The 14,952-nt window shown below is 36.6% G+C and overlaps 1 protein-coding gene across 1 annotated transcript in view; it reads left to right on the top strand.

Moving 5' to 3' along the window:
- Positions 1 to 14,323, top strand: part of IntS4 (integrator complex subunit 4) — a 32,357-nt gene extending 18,034 nt beyond the window's left edge. The window contains exons 10-16 of the mRNA XM_069827624.1: positions 1,661 to 1,783; positions 4,687 to 4,822; positions 6,086 to 6,219; positions 7,551 to 7,882; positions 9,089 to 9,253; positions 11,116 to 11,275; positions 12,259 to 14,323. Coding sequence (XP_069683725.1) covers positions 1,661 to 1,783; positions 4,687 to 4,822; positions 6,086 to 6,219; positions 7,551 to 7,882; positions 9,089 to 9,253; positions 11,116 to 11,275; positions 12,259 to 12,759 — 1,551 coding nt within the window. The 3' untranslated portion in view covers positions 12,760 to 14,323. The remainder of the gene's footprint in view (positions 1 to 1,660; positions 1,784 to 4,686; positions 4,823 to 6,085; positions 6,220 to 7,550; positions 7,883 to 9,088; positions 9,254 to 11,115; positions 11,276 to 12,258) is intronic.
- Positions 14,324 to 14,952: the final 629 nt, after the last annotated feature.

Raw genomic sequence — 14,952 nt, 5'->3', positions numbered from 1 at the left:
TTCACCACTTCCACAACCACCACATACGAGGCCTGTCTAAAATGTATCCGACCTTAAATTTTCCCGCGCAAAGTAGTGATTCTAAGGCAGTGCCACTGTGCACGGTGGAAGGAGGAACCGTAATGCGCATGCTTGAATTTTTTCACCGCATTCGCTTGTGCCAGTCACTGGCTGGTGGTCGCCAAGTAAGGTGCTGTTCTAAGTGTTTGTCGGATTTAGTTTTCTCGCAAGATGACTGAACGAATTGAGCAAAGATACTGCATCAAATTTTGTCAAAAGCTTGGTGATTCTCAAAGTCATACAATTCGTAAGATTCAGCAGGTGTTTGGGGAAGATGCGATGGGTGTAACACAAATTAAGGAGTGGTTCAACCGATTCAAAGATGGCCGCACATCAGCGGAGAGTGAGCAGCATTGTGGCAGGCCCCAAACTGCTCGGAGTGCAGCTGTTGTTGAGAGGGTGCGAAATTTGGTGATGGCAGATCGTAGTTTGACCGTGTGGGAGATTGCCGAAGAGGTTGGAGTGAGTAAAGATTCTGCACATGCAATTTTGCGTGATGATTTGAACATGAACTGAGTGGCTGCGAAATTCGTGCCCAAGTTGTTGTCCCCGGAACAAAAAGACCTCCGTCGTGACGTTGCACAGGACCTTCTGGACACCGCCAACACTGATCCTGGGTTTCTGAACACCGTGATAACTGGAGATGAGTCATGGGTGTATGGGTACGACCCAGGAACAAAAAGACAGTCGTCGCAATGGAAGCATCCCGAGTCTCCAAGGCCGAAGAAAGCGTGGCAGGTGCGAAGCAAAATCAAGGTGATGCTGACTGTTTTCTTTGATGTCCGTGGAATTGTGCATCACGAATACGCACCGGAAGGACAAACGGTGAGAAAGGAGTACTATCACGATGTTCTCCGGCGACTCCGTGATGCAGTTCTGCGCAAAAGACCAGACATGTGGACGGCGAACAACTGGCACTTGCATCACGACAACACCCCCGCACATTCATCCCAATTGATCCACACTTTCTTGGCCAAACATGGAATTACAACCGTTCGCCAACCTCCCTACTCTCCAGACCTGGCTCCTTGCGACTTCCGGTTGTTTCCAAAATTGAAGACACCACTGAAAGGATCCCATTTTGAGAGTAGAGAAGAGATAATGCAGAACGCGACGACGGAGCTGAACACCATTCCAAAAGAAGACTTCCAGAGATGTTTCCGGCAGTGGAAGGATCGGTGGGCTAAATGTATGCAAGCACAAGGGGCCTACTTTGAAGGGGATTAGGGTCCCAACCCCGTCAGGTATTTGAAATATTTTTTCTGGCTAAAGGTCGGATACTTTTTAGACAGGCCTTGTACATCAATAATTGGACTTTTTGACCCATAGAATCCTCATTGTTTTAAGATTTTAAGCGGACACTAGACATGGAACTCCCTTTAGATGCATTCAGCATGTGTGAGATTACCATTCAAGGACAAACTGAAGACATGAGACTCCTCTAGTTCACCTCTGTTTGGGGTTTGTTACTTCCTTAGTGTAATTTATGTTGTAGCATAGAATTGCACTACTCTAGCTGTAGTATGGAGAGTTTAATTGTCCAAAAACTAACAACCATAATATTAGTAATTATTAAATCTTATTTATTACCTGTTGACAGGACTTCTCAATTGATGTTCGAGAAGGTCTGCACAAGATGCTGTCAGCATGTCGACTGTCAAGCAAAGGCTGTCTGCAGATGTGTGTAGAGAGTCTACTGGATAACCTGAAGAAGTATCCAATGGTAAGAAGAAATAAGTTTACTCAGGGTTAAACATGTCTGGTTCAATTGAAACTCATGTAAATATGTGTAATGGACTCAAATTCCATTTTATATCCAGTTTTTTTAAATGAGTACCATGTTACTAGTTTGGGTTACATTGGGCTTGCAGATTCTGAATATGAATAAAATCCATCACATAATTCAGAAAGAATCTGTATTCACTGACAGATGATGTGCTAAAAACCCTGTTTCAACATCAGAGAAGCTACAATCATGTATTTTTAGGGACATATTCAAAATTTCTCTTTGGTTGAAGAAGATCACAGTACTTCCTGAATTTTTATTACCTTCAATTTTTTTCTAACATCTTTCGTGAGCCTAACTGTTAGTACAGTTGTGTAGTTTTATAACTGTGCTACTCTTTCTAATCAAGTGTATTCATTCTTCTTTTTTTAACATAATAGATTGTATTTCACTTGAGTGTGGACTGGACTGAAACTCGTAAATTTTAATACATTCAATTTCCAAATTCCTAAGATTAAGATTTGTTTTCATTCCACAGATTCTTTGTATTATACCGATGGCTAAGAAGTAATACCACAGTCTAGTATATGCAGTCACGAAGCTCAGTACGTAGTAAATATACATCCATAGATAGTTGCTAACCACTAGGATCGCTAATATCGCCTCATTACAGACAAGTGAAATAGTACCGGCACAGTCTATTGTTCCTAGCACCTTCACAACTCAAGCTTCGTGACTGTATATACTAGACTGTGGTGATACCTTGTATCTGTGAATTTGCAGGTGAATCAGAAAACTGTTTTAAAAATTAATTTCTCTCAAAATAGACAAACTGTTTATATATGTTTCTGCTTTGCAAGATATTCTACTCGAGGATTTAATATTAGTTAACTTTCCAATTTTGTGAACATAATAATAATAATAATAATAATAATAATAATAATAATAATAATAATAATAATAACAACAATAACAATAACAATAATAATTTATTTTTATTCATTTACTTATATTTAGTGTGCTGTACAACAGCCAGAGGCCAATTACAGTTCAGCACAAACAATGTAACAAAAACATTAGCAATAATTTACAATAAAAGTACAAAGAAATAATTAAATTATTACAAATGAAATAATGGAATCATATAAAATAATATTACAAAGATATACAAGATTATAATACGACAATAATGACAATGAATGGACGGGATAAAATGGATGACTAAACTACATAGCATAATGAGCGAGAATAATATTAAAATACATATTTAAACAAAAGATATAAATGAAAACTGATATAAAACTTCAAAATATATACTACACATTAAATGGATCCAAGCTTGATCCATGGAGATTAGCATATTTTATACATCTGCAGACCGGAGAGAGAGATTTAGAACTTCTATTGTAAAACATTTTATGATATCTTAAACCCTTAGCAGGAATACGAAGACTGATATTGCTTAGGAATAATAATAATAATAATAATAATAATAATAATAATAATAATAATAATAATAAACGTAGTTATTCAAAATAATAATATAGTTAAACTAAATCTAAATTACTATTTCTGTAGATATGAGATATCACTTAGCCATCAATATAGAATCCTGTAAATATGGTACATACGCTTGTATCAAACTTAAACATCTACCTAATGGTCCAATAGAGGAATAGTGGAACATTCCTTTCCTAAACATTGTACTGTAGAGGAAATTTTATTATAAAGCAAATGCCCAATTATATGTGCCTGGGTCATTGAGTTTGCCAGTTTTCTGACTGGAATTCTTCCTTTTTTTAATTTTGTTAAAAAAGAAGAGAGAGGCAATGGAGCATGAAAAGTGCTGTTGTGAATGGAGCTTAGAATGTTTTATTCTGAGGATATTCCATCCTTTCACACCCTTTACCCATGCTGGTCCAAATCACCTCTGCTGAGAGGTAATTAAAGTTTGCTGTACAATTAAAAGAAATAACATCAATATAAATCCCTTGTTGAATGTCCTCTGCCCGCCACACATGTTAATTTAAGAACATAGTTGTGTGTAAAGAAAACCTGTAAGCTCAGATGGTAGTGAGTTGGAAACGAAACCTGAGGCTTTTTTCAGGCGTGAGTTGGTATCCGTTTGTGCTGATTATCTGGTTGGGTTTTTTTCCCCCTGAGGTTTTCCCCCAACTATAAGGCAAATGACAGGTAATATCATAGCGAATCCTTGGACTTCAATTACACCGACAAGTATAATAAGTCTTCAGGCTACAGTGTGCTTGGAACAGAGAGAGTGTGAGGAAAAAGAGAGAAAGAATGCAATTATTGGCAATTTGAGAGAGAATAAAATTGGACGATTATTTCATGAAAGCAAAATGGAAGTAAAGTGTCATAGTGCAATGTGTTCTGCACTTCATAGTATTTATGCCATCTACGTAAATGTTTAATTTTCTAAAAAATTACTTGTTTTTGATTATTGGTCTGTTTCCTTTATCTGCACAGATTTAGATCCCTGTTAACGTGGATAGTCGGAAGTTTGCAGTAAAAAACAAATTATTTTATAAATAATAATAAATAATATATTAGTTGTAACTTCAATACATACTAAATTCTCCCCTATCCTTATCCCCTTCATTGCTTAAGTTGTTGATTTGTATTATAAACGTCTTTCAAACTTGTGTTAAATCCGTTTTAGGATGACTTACAAAAAAATTGAAGTACTAGTATATTATTTTCTGCAAAAAGGATATTGTAATCAAACCAAGTTCCTTCCCCCCTAATTAAGGATCATAGAATCTGCTTAAAGAATAAAAAATATATTGCATATTCCCCCATTCCATAAAATCAAACAAAACTCCTCTGATTTTAATTAATGTTGATTAATGTGTTTTCTTTTCTTATTGCTTGTCTCTCAGGATCGCAGATCAACGTGGCGCTGTCTGCAGAAGATTGGGCAAGCTCATCCAGAACTTACACTCCCACTTGTTCCAGAACTTCTGGCAATTCATCCCTTTTTTGACACTCCTGAACCTGATGTGGAGGATCCAGCCTGTATCCTTATTGTCTAGTTATATAAACAGTCAATATACTTTGCTGAAACAGAACTCACGGGTAATAGAAATTTTCATGAAATTAGCGCTTCTCTCTCTCTCTCTTTTTTCTACGAGGAGATTTTCTCTAAAAGTATTTTGGTTTGTCTTTCAATTGCTATTCTGCCATTCCTTTGTCACTGCCCTACTTCTGACTCTGAAATTTAAGAGCTCGTTATGTACTGTAAACAATTATCTTTGTGTCAGTAAATTGACAATCATGTTTTTGACGTCTTTTGGATAAAAACATCATCAAATCTGAAAAAAATTGAGATCTAGAATACATAAATAATACAAAAAACCATTAGAAGTGCTTGATAATTTCAGTAGAAAATCCTAGAAATACTAACTAAAGTCATAGAAACCTAGTTTTCATGCAAAGGTACTCTGGGGGCTTAAGTTTTAAATTTAGATGAATGCAAAGGATTAATATTACAAGTCCTTTTTGTTGGTATTCATTCATTCATTCATTCATTCATTCATTTATTTTATTTTATTCCATAGATCTTACATGAGCAATGAAGCTTTAAGATGTGGAACAAGTCAAAATTTTACAATATTACAATTACAATTTGAAATGAATGTAGATCACTTGAAGACCTGTGAAGCATTAAGATCAGAAGAAACTACAGTTCAAAAGTATTGGAAAGCACGACTGCTAATGGCTTCATTGCCAATTGCAAGGCACTAGACAACAACAACAATAATTACAAATTTTTATAATTTTATAATTTAGTAATTTTGTACAATTTTTACAATTTTGTGCAATTTTTTACAATATTTTGGCGAGATGTAGTGAGATGAGGTGAGGTCCGAGGATTCGTCAAAATATTACCCGGCATTTGCCTTTCGGTTTGGGGAAAACCTCGGAAAAACCCAACTAGGTAATCAAATCAAAGGGGGGTAATCTAATCAAAGATTTATATTACTGTCAACATTACCTCCCTTCTGTTCCCTCATATGTATCCGAGTTCTGTTTTCTGTGAGCATATTTTGTTCATAAGGTTCCTGAATTTACAGCTAGAGATAATTCTGCATAAATAAACCCATTTCTGCTCCTTATCACTATATTAGGTATATTTTATATTACAGATTTATTTGTATTTATTTGATGATTTTAGAATACTATTTCTTGTTCATCTGTGTGAGTTATTTTTTCTGCATTTATTTGTCAGATGATTGTATTTCATATGAGAGGTCAGTTGATTTCCTGACATGAACACAGACATCTGCATTTTGATCCTCGTGTTTAATTCAGCCCAGCACTGCCCCACCATGTTGCAGCTGTTCGAGGAGCACACTCTCAAGCACTACTCCTACCTGCGTGACACCATGCCCAACTTGGTGCCAGCCCTTAGGGTGAGTGCTTATAAGGTTGAGATTATGTACTTGTTTCTAAGCTTTGGTGTACATATTTTCTTATATGTGCTATAAAACATCTTTCCACATACAATGGCCAATAATGTCCCTGCAACTGTACTTGGTCCTTGGTTTTGAGCCACTGTGGAGTGAAATGATTTTATCCCATTTTCCTAAACAACTTGGGGTCCAGTGCCGAAAGTTACCCAGCATTTGCTCTTAATAGGTTGACGGAAAATTCAACCAGACAACTTGTCCCAACCAGGATTCGATCCAAGGCCCCACTAAGTTTCTCAGCCAGACATGCTGTCCACTACTCCAAAGTGGTGAACATATTATATTTCCTGTGTGTTATTCCCCAATAAATTGACTTGTAAAACTGGATATGAAAAAATTCATGTGTGTCATTCCCCAATAAACTGATGTGAAACTGGGTTTGTAAAACCTCTATGCATTAGTTCAGGAAAAATTTCTGTTCAGATAGACAGACAGGCAGCATGATAGAATCATATTTCCTGTATCAGGGATGCTGAAAACGTTTCTCGAAGATTTGTAAATAGATGTTTTGCAGTGTGACAATACTACTTGTTTCTTTATGCTCGACCATGTCGAAATGTAGTAATTATACACCTGGTAGCAGCCCTATAATGCATGTCATTAAAGTACACCTATTCATTAAAGTTCAGGTATTCAATTATTCTTGGATATGCAATCAAAAGACGAGGGAAACGTCACGGAGGCTGGAAATCCAATACTGTCACAGAAGGTTATGTTCTGTTACTATAATAATTAGCGTTAATTGTAAATAATATTCAAATAAATTCAATTTGTCATCTCGTTTTTCAATTCTAAATCAATTTCCAGGTTATATCAAAATTAGTTCACGTTATTCTCTAGATTATTTCAAGGTCAATGACATTATTGTTCCTCGGAAAAAATCAATACTTTCGCGTCTGCGCACATCTCACAATTTACGAGCTATGCACAAGGTCACTTCCCCTCTTGAGTCAGATACGAATAAAATGAGTACTTCTGAATAATTTCAAGTTAGAAATATGGTCTAGCATAAAAAGTCGTATGAAACTTGCCTATAATGGTAATTAAGACGCTCGTATGAAAATTATGAAACTTGCTTGCGCTCGTTTCATAAACAAACATACTCGCGTCTTAATTACTATCATTATAGGCTCGTTGCATAATGTACTATTATGCTTCAGCCAATGAGAAAGGATAAGGAGTGTGTAGGGTATTTTCAGCTAGGATATGATATTCATATCACACTCCCTATAACTCAGTTATCACTCATCCCTGTTTTTATTACTTTCCAACAGCTCAGTGGCTCCAGACGATCTGCAGATCTGGTGTCAGTGGAGACTGGCACGGCCCAGTTTCTGGATTCGATGCTGGCCCGTGTGGAGGCGGCCCCCAACCCACGGATAAGGGAGGAGTTGCTGGAGGCTGCACAGAGGGACTTGAACAGATTAGCTACGATCGACAGTGCAGTGGCAGGGGCGGCCCAGTTCTCAGCGCTGTACATCGGCAGCCAGCTGCTGATAGGCAAGCTGCTGTCCAACAGGCTGTGGGCTAATCCGTCCACACTCGCCACACAGCAGGGCAACATCATCCGCAACTCCATCACTCAACTGCTGCAGCACTGCCTCAAGTACATTCCTTGTGACACTCTGCATGAAATGTTGTGTCATCATAAATCTATATGAATTACACTTTTTATTCCTACACAACATGCTATGTAAACACCTGAAATGATAGGTGATGCATTTGTTTGTATCTACTGCCTTACTGGTAATTTAAAAAGGGATCAATACTGGGAAGCAAAGCATTGAATGGATAAGTGAAGTTCTATTCAGTGTACCCATCAGTTGGATGTAAATACAATTAAACCCTCTTTTACACTTTTCAAGGGACTCTGAAAAATGGTGTAAATTGAGGAAAATTGTAAATTATAGGAATTGGTTTATGCATACTAGAAGAGTAAGGATACAATATTCAGTACATATAGAATAATTTGTAATTAATGCTTGGAGCTTTTATAACACACAGGACTATATTAAATATTATAATTATTACATATTTAATTTAGAAAAGGTAAATTATTGTACATACTATTTTAATCACTTTAAAATCTCTATCACACATTTCAAAATGAAACGTGACAGTAGTCCTTTTTCCAAAAGAAGTGTGGTATTTTTCACTGTTTACATTTCTTAAGTCTCAAGTTTTCTATTTGCTTCTCTAGTTCATATATAATTTATAAAAAATTGAATCATCTCCTTTTGTAGCAGAAAGATACCTCCTCACTGTCTCTGATGCTACAAATGAATAAGTAAATAAATAAATAAATAAATAAAAGGTGGTTAGGATAGGATACGTGATTACAATTTTTTTATACTTGAATCTGCGTAATTTCACTGTATTCATAACAAAATTTATGTTGGTAGTCTTAATTTTATGTTCCAATTTTTCACATGGACACCCTTTTTTTTTTTTTCATTTGGCGAAAATAATGTTAAGCGCGGAAAATTTGAAATTACGACAGCATAAATAAGGGAGAAAATGTATAATAATAATAATAATAATAATGATGATGATGATGATGATGATGATGATTATGATGACGATGATGATGATGATAATGATAATGATAATAATAGGAAAACTGAAGTGAACAAGAAAATGCGTTGTAAATGATGGGAAAACATTAATTGCAGGAATGTAAAAGCAGGGTTCCACTGTATTATTAAAATTGACTTCTTTTCAGTTATCTCCACATTGTGTTCCTTGGTAAATGTTGGCTTAAGAGAAATATAAATTTCATGCAGACATTTATAATGTTAAAATCCATCTGCAGGCTGCAGCACTTGTTTGTGGGGCTGAAGGAGGAGGACCTGGCAGCTGTGAAGCAGTTCAAACTGAAGGCCCTGGCCCTTCAACTTGTGTACATCGTGAGGGCCAGCAACTCATCAGCCCTGGCGCTGTGTGAGCACTTTCTGGAGCAAGTGGAGGATACACAAAGGTTCGTATGATAATTAAGTGTAAGGCTGCACTGCAATGATTTATTTGTACAGAAAATCTGTCTTGTGACCATTAAATTAAGATGATATACATACATTAAGGCCCGTATGCACAGTCAATGCCAAGCTAGTCTCAAGACTGCTCCAAGACCAAGAATAGGTCAAGACTGGTCTCAAACTCGCCTGTGCATACGGGCTTAAATCATTTACTGTACATTTTAATAAAAATATTAAATTGGGTTGCACATAAAAATAAGACATTTCACTCGATTTATAAATTGTACTATTTAGGTAACTAATTTTGTGCAAAGAAGCGTTTACAGTTGCAGGATAAAGCTTTAAAGTACAGTGCCATAAATCAATTAGGTAACCTAACTACTTTTGATTTAGTAACATTTCTTAGAAAGAATTTTAACAGTTTCCATAATTTGAACTAGTAAGTTTTTGTGTCATTTATTCATGAATGAAGTCCCATGAAAGTGAAGCTATTTAGGTCTATTTATAAAGAAAATTCATCTTAAAATTTCAAGATTTCGGTGTTATTTTAAAATTATATGCAAGTTGTATAATCTGGTTTAAACATGATAATAGTGGCATAGGCAGCAGTTTCAACATCAGTTTCAGATTTTACAATTTATATTGTAACCCAGTAGCTCAGTTGATAGAACAACTGGCTATGGACTGAAAGGTCTTGAGTTGAGTGGTGAGGATATTTTCTCGTTGCCAAAACTTTCAAGAATCCTGAGATTCATTCAGCCTCAGGTCTTTCTCAGGATTAGGCAATCAGAATATGGTGCTGACCTCATTCTAGAAAGCAGCTGTACCTTCATGCCCCTCAAGCACCTTCATGGTGTATATAGGGTGTTTCAGAAAAACTTCGACAAACCTTGGAGGCATGTTCCTCGCACCAAAACAGGAAAAAAGGTTCATATAAACATATGTCCGAAAATCCTTAATTTTTTAGTTATTAATGAAAGAACATAATGAAACATCTGTTAGATACTGTCAGCTTGGTAGCAAGTGTTGCAACTTTAATCAATTCCAAAACTCTTAACAAACGTTCAAGATGTTCTCTTGCTTCCACACACGCATGCACTAGTGGGATCATGGACCCTTGGCAACACATAGCCATCTAGGATACAATGGGTGCATCAGCAGACTTGTATCAATAACGTCATTCGATTATCTAACAAAATGATACAAACTTAAGTTGTTGGATTGTATCTCAAAACGCGTTGAATGTGAACTTTCATTGTTATGAGTTTCTGAATTGATTAACGTTGCAACACTTGCTAGCAAGCTGACAATATCTAACAGAGTTTTCATTATGTTCTTTCATTAATAACTAAAAAACTAAAGATTTTCGGACATGTATGAACTTTTTTTTCTTGTTTTGGTGTGAGAAACATTCCCACAAGGTTTGTCAAAATATTTCTGAAACACCATGTATAGGGTTATCTTTGCCTTTTTCAATTCGTATAGATTTCAATACACATCTGTCTTTCATTTGTTGACAAAATGGCGGAACAAAATGTGCCATTGAAAAAAAAAAGACAGAAATTATGAAAATATTACTTAAAAATACATTATTGTTAAGATTTCGTGGATAAAACAACAAATATTGCTGGAATTCGTTAAAAACTTGTATTATTTTTTTTTTCACATTGTGAATTGCAAAGATCTAACTGGACTGTACTGAAAAATAGGAAAACTATCAGTGCAAACCAACATTCTAGCTTTTTATAAATAATACTTTTTTTCTTTTAAATATTCCGAATCTTTGGTTCTCTCTTCTTTTTTCACTTTGCATAACAATACTTGCAGATATAGTACACTGTTTGAAGTGATCTGTTTCATGATGCAGGTACTTAAGCGAGCAGGGTCTACAGCCGGAACCCTTTACTGCATCAGTTTTCAAGGAGATGGGCCAGCTGGAGGATACGAAACCAGGACCTGTAGCACGGAGTCTTCTGCCCCTTCTTCAGGTGTCGTCGCCTGCACCTCCCCCACGCCCCAACATTGCAGTAAGTGCTTTCCATGTTTATTTTCCATCTGAGAAGTCTTGATAATGAATGCATACAAAATCACTTTGAGTAGAAAAATGTAAAATATTTAACTTAAATTGTGAAATAATAGTCCATTATACAACGAGTCTATAATGATAATAATTAAGACGCGAGGATGTTTATGAAATGAGCGCAAGCGAGTTTCATAATTTTCATACGAGCGTCTTAATTACCATTATAGGCAAGTTTCATACAACTTTTTATGCTCGACCATATTTCTAACTTGAAATTATTCATAAGTATTCATGTTACTCTTATGTGACTGGGGAGCGAACTGACCTTGTGCAATCTCGTAAATTGTGAGATGTATGCAGACGCGAAAGTATTGATTTTTTCCGGGCAACGAATGTCGACGACCTTGATATAATCTAGAGAGTAAGATAAACGTTAAGCTTGATATAACCTTGAAATTGAATTCGACATTGAAAAACGAGATGACAAATTGAGTTTATTTGAATATTATTTAGAATTAACGCTAATTATTATAGTAACAGAACATAACCTTCTGCGACAGTATTGGATTTCCAGCCTGCGTGACATTTTGCTAGTTGCCTTTCGATTGCATATCCGAGAATAATCGATACTTGCGCTTTCATATTGCTACAATGGTGTTTTCTGATTGGTAGAACACCTGAACTTTAATGAATAGGTGTACTTTAATGAGGTCCATTAAAGGGCTGCTACCGGGTGTATAATTACTACATTTCGGCATGATCGAGTGTAAAAGAATTTAGATACATATTAAACTTACCATGTATACCGTATATACGTGGATATTCCACACATATTGTTTCCTGAATTTATATATAGGTACATTAATTTAATAATGGAAATTCCACGAAAATATGCAGTGGCAACACTCATTCAGAGCCATGATTGTCACAATAAATATTTGCACAAGATTTAATGTTCTGATAAAAAATATCACTTACTATCTGCAGGTACGGATGTCGACGGCTGTCATCACAGAACCAACAGGAGAGGTCGATGCAGCACTCAAGTTCACAGCTGGTCTGGTAGTAGGCGTGCCCCTCGACGCAGAAGTATGCAATGTGCGCAACACTGCCACTCTGCGTGTCAAGGTTAAGTACCCTGATCAGCAGACACAGCTGATTGTGCCAAAGCGCTCTGACTTCCGCCCCATGCTCCTCTCAGACTCGGAGGGAAACAACGTGACAAGCGACACATCCGACACCGACTTCAGACTGCTCACAACAGTGCTGGTGTCCCACCAAGTGTGGACCGAGGCTTGCACCATCGATGTCAGCCTGGCGCTGGACCTGACTGATGTGGAAAGTGGGCTGGGGTTGGGGACAGGATTGACAGGCAGGAAGGGCGGTGCTGCAGGCATCGCAAAGACAGATGGCGACCCCTGTGTTATAGACCTCTGCAAGCCTGTGAAGGTATATGTCTCGCCAAAACCAGTCAAACGAGGAATTTAGAAAATGAAGAATAAATTGTTATTCCATGTAAGATTGCAGGTTGTGCATTACTTCATTAAATATCATGTCGTACAAGTTCGGCCCTGATGTAAAGAAAGGGAAGGTGTAATTGCCTGTCTCCTATTTCAGCATTACAGACCAATGTGCGTGTATATGCTTGGTGTACACTCACTAGATATACAATGCTCCTATTTTTGTTCTCAAGTATTATTGAAGCTGGAGGAATTAAGTAAGGCTGAAATCAAAAATGATATAACGTACTTGTAGCTTTTAGGCACAAGAGTATTAAATGATATGAGATTCCACAATAACATTTTTTGCATAAAAACACCATCACAGTGTTAAGTCTTAAAATATATCTACTTCGTAGTGCATGAAGCACAACCAATCTTATTGGGCTGAAACTTGATTCATTCATTCCCCTACATACAGACTTAAATATGAAACCAAAGAAATAGTGTCTGTATGGTGTTGCAAGTTACATTTTACTTCTTGTAGTCCACACCTGTGGAGTAACAGTCAGCGCGTCTGGCTGCGAAACCAGGTGGCCCAGGTTCGAATCCCGGTCAGGGCAAGTTACCTGGTTGAGGTTTTCCGGGGTTTTCCCTCAACCCAATACGAGCAAATGCTGGGTAACTTTCGGTGCTGGACCCCGGACTCATTTCACCGGCATTATCACCATGTCATTCAGACGCTAAATAACCTAGATGTTGATACAGCGTTGTAAAATAACCCAATTAAAAAAAAAAACTTCTTGTAAACTTTTAATCCAGATCTTGGCTCTCTTCTGACAAAGGAAAAATTTTACAGTCCATACAAAAGAAACCAAATGACCTGGAAATGTACAAAAACTTTCCCAGACATGTTCAAACATTTTTAACAAGAGCCAGAACAGGTCACATTGTCACTCAATTGTACCTACACCGATTTCATCTTTCTGATACTCCTAATTGTCTATGGTATAATAATCATGATGAAGATCTGGAACACATTCTTTTATACTGTCCATCCATAAACCACAAGAGAAGTAAATTAAAATCATCAGTACCAGATGCAGAAGACACAGCCCTGCAGTGTATGTTGACTACACCCCAACTCTGGCTACAAGTAACAGGCATCTATAATGAACACCGATCAAAATACCCCTCATTTCTCATGAAAAACAAAAACAGAATAGACTTATAGTGGACTTTATGTTGTCAGCAAACAACTGAATACATTAAGAAGATTGATTGATTAATCCAAACTTTAATACAAAATTGTTTTCCATTTCAACAAAATTACGCAATTCCTGTCAGCAAAATTCAATCACGAAGTTTTTATATGACAAGCTCTCACTGGACACACAACAATTAATTGAAAAATGATGACAAATCTTGAATTATAATAGTTCATCATTACTTGACATCAAGCTTTGAAAAAGAGAGGATCAGGGTAAAAGACGTTTTACATGCTCAGTATCAGTCAGAAGAATTTTATTTTATTCCATCACATTTGTACTAAGCTACTTTTGTATTTGTATCAACAAACATTTTAATAAAGCTGTACATTTGTTTCGAAGAGACTAATTAATTTTAGATTTCATATATGGCAAATGGCTTCATTGTCAAGTGCCTAAGTATTTGACCAATAATGATAAATTTCATATTTCTTCTTCTATGGACATACGATTAGCCAAATGTCTAAATGAATGACTTTCCGCTGATAATCTGGTTGAATTTGTAATGGGCAAAGACTGTTTGGTAGTAGGTTTTTGCGGAGTGCTCCTGTTTCCTCTGTTGGGATTCCACCATTACTCCATCATCGTAGTGGTGCATTGCAGATCACCTCCTATGATGCACTAAAGGCTATGACAGCAGAAAGTCTACAATTACGATGAATCACTACTAGAGGGGGACACTTGAGTGAATGACATGTCAGGTACTTGCCATCAGTGGCGTAGTGTCAATGTAAGCTAAAAAGCTCAGCTTCCCCAGTTAATAATAATTTCATAATAAACCTGCAGTCTATGGACAAAATTATTTATTAATTTTAATAGAATTTATATTTACGCGTTAAATATTGTGATGCAGCAGCTCAGGATGATTTGTGATGCAGCAGTAAACAAGAGGCCTGCACACACCAGCTTCCAAGCAGACTGGTTTCTCACACTCATTCTTCTGTGTAACCCACCCTGCAGATTTTCCATCCCTT

This window comes from Periplaneta americana, chromosome 6 (assembly GCF_040183065.1).
Source record: "Periplaneta americana isolate PAMFEO1 chromosome 6, P.americana_PAMFEO1_priV1, whole genome shotgun sequence".
NCBI lineage: Eukaryota > Metazoa > Arthropoda > Insecta > Blattodea > Blattidae > Periplaneta > Periplaneta americana.
This window is presented reverse-complemented; position numbering and strand designations above follow the sequence as displayed.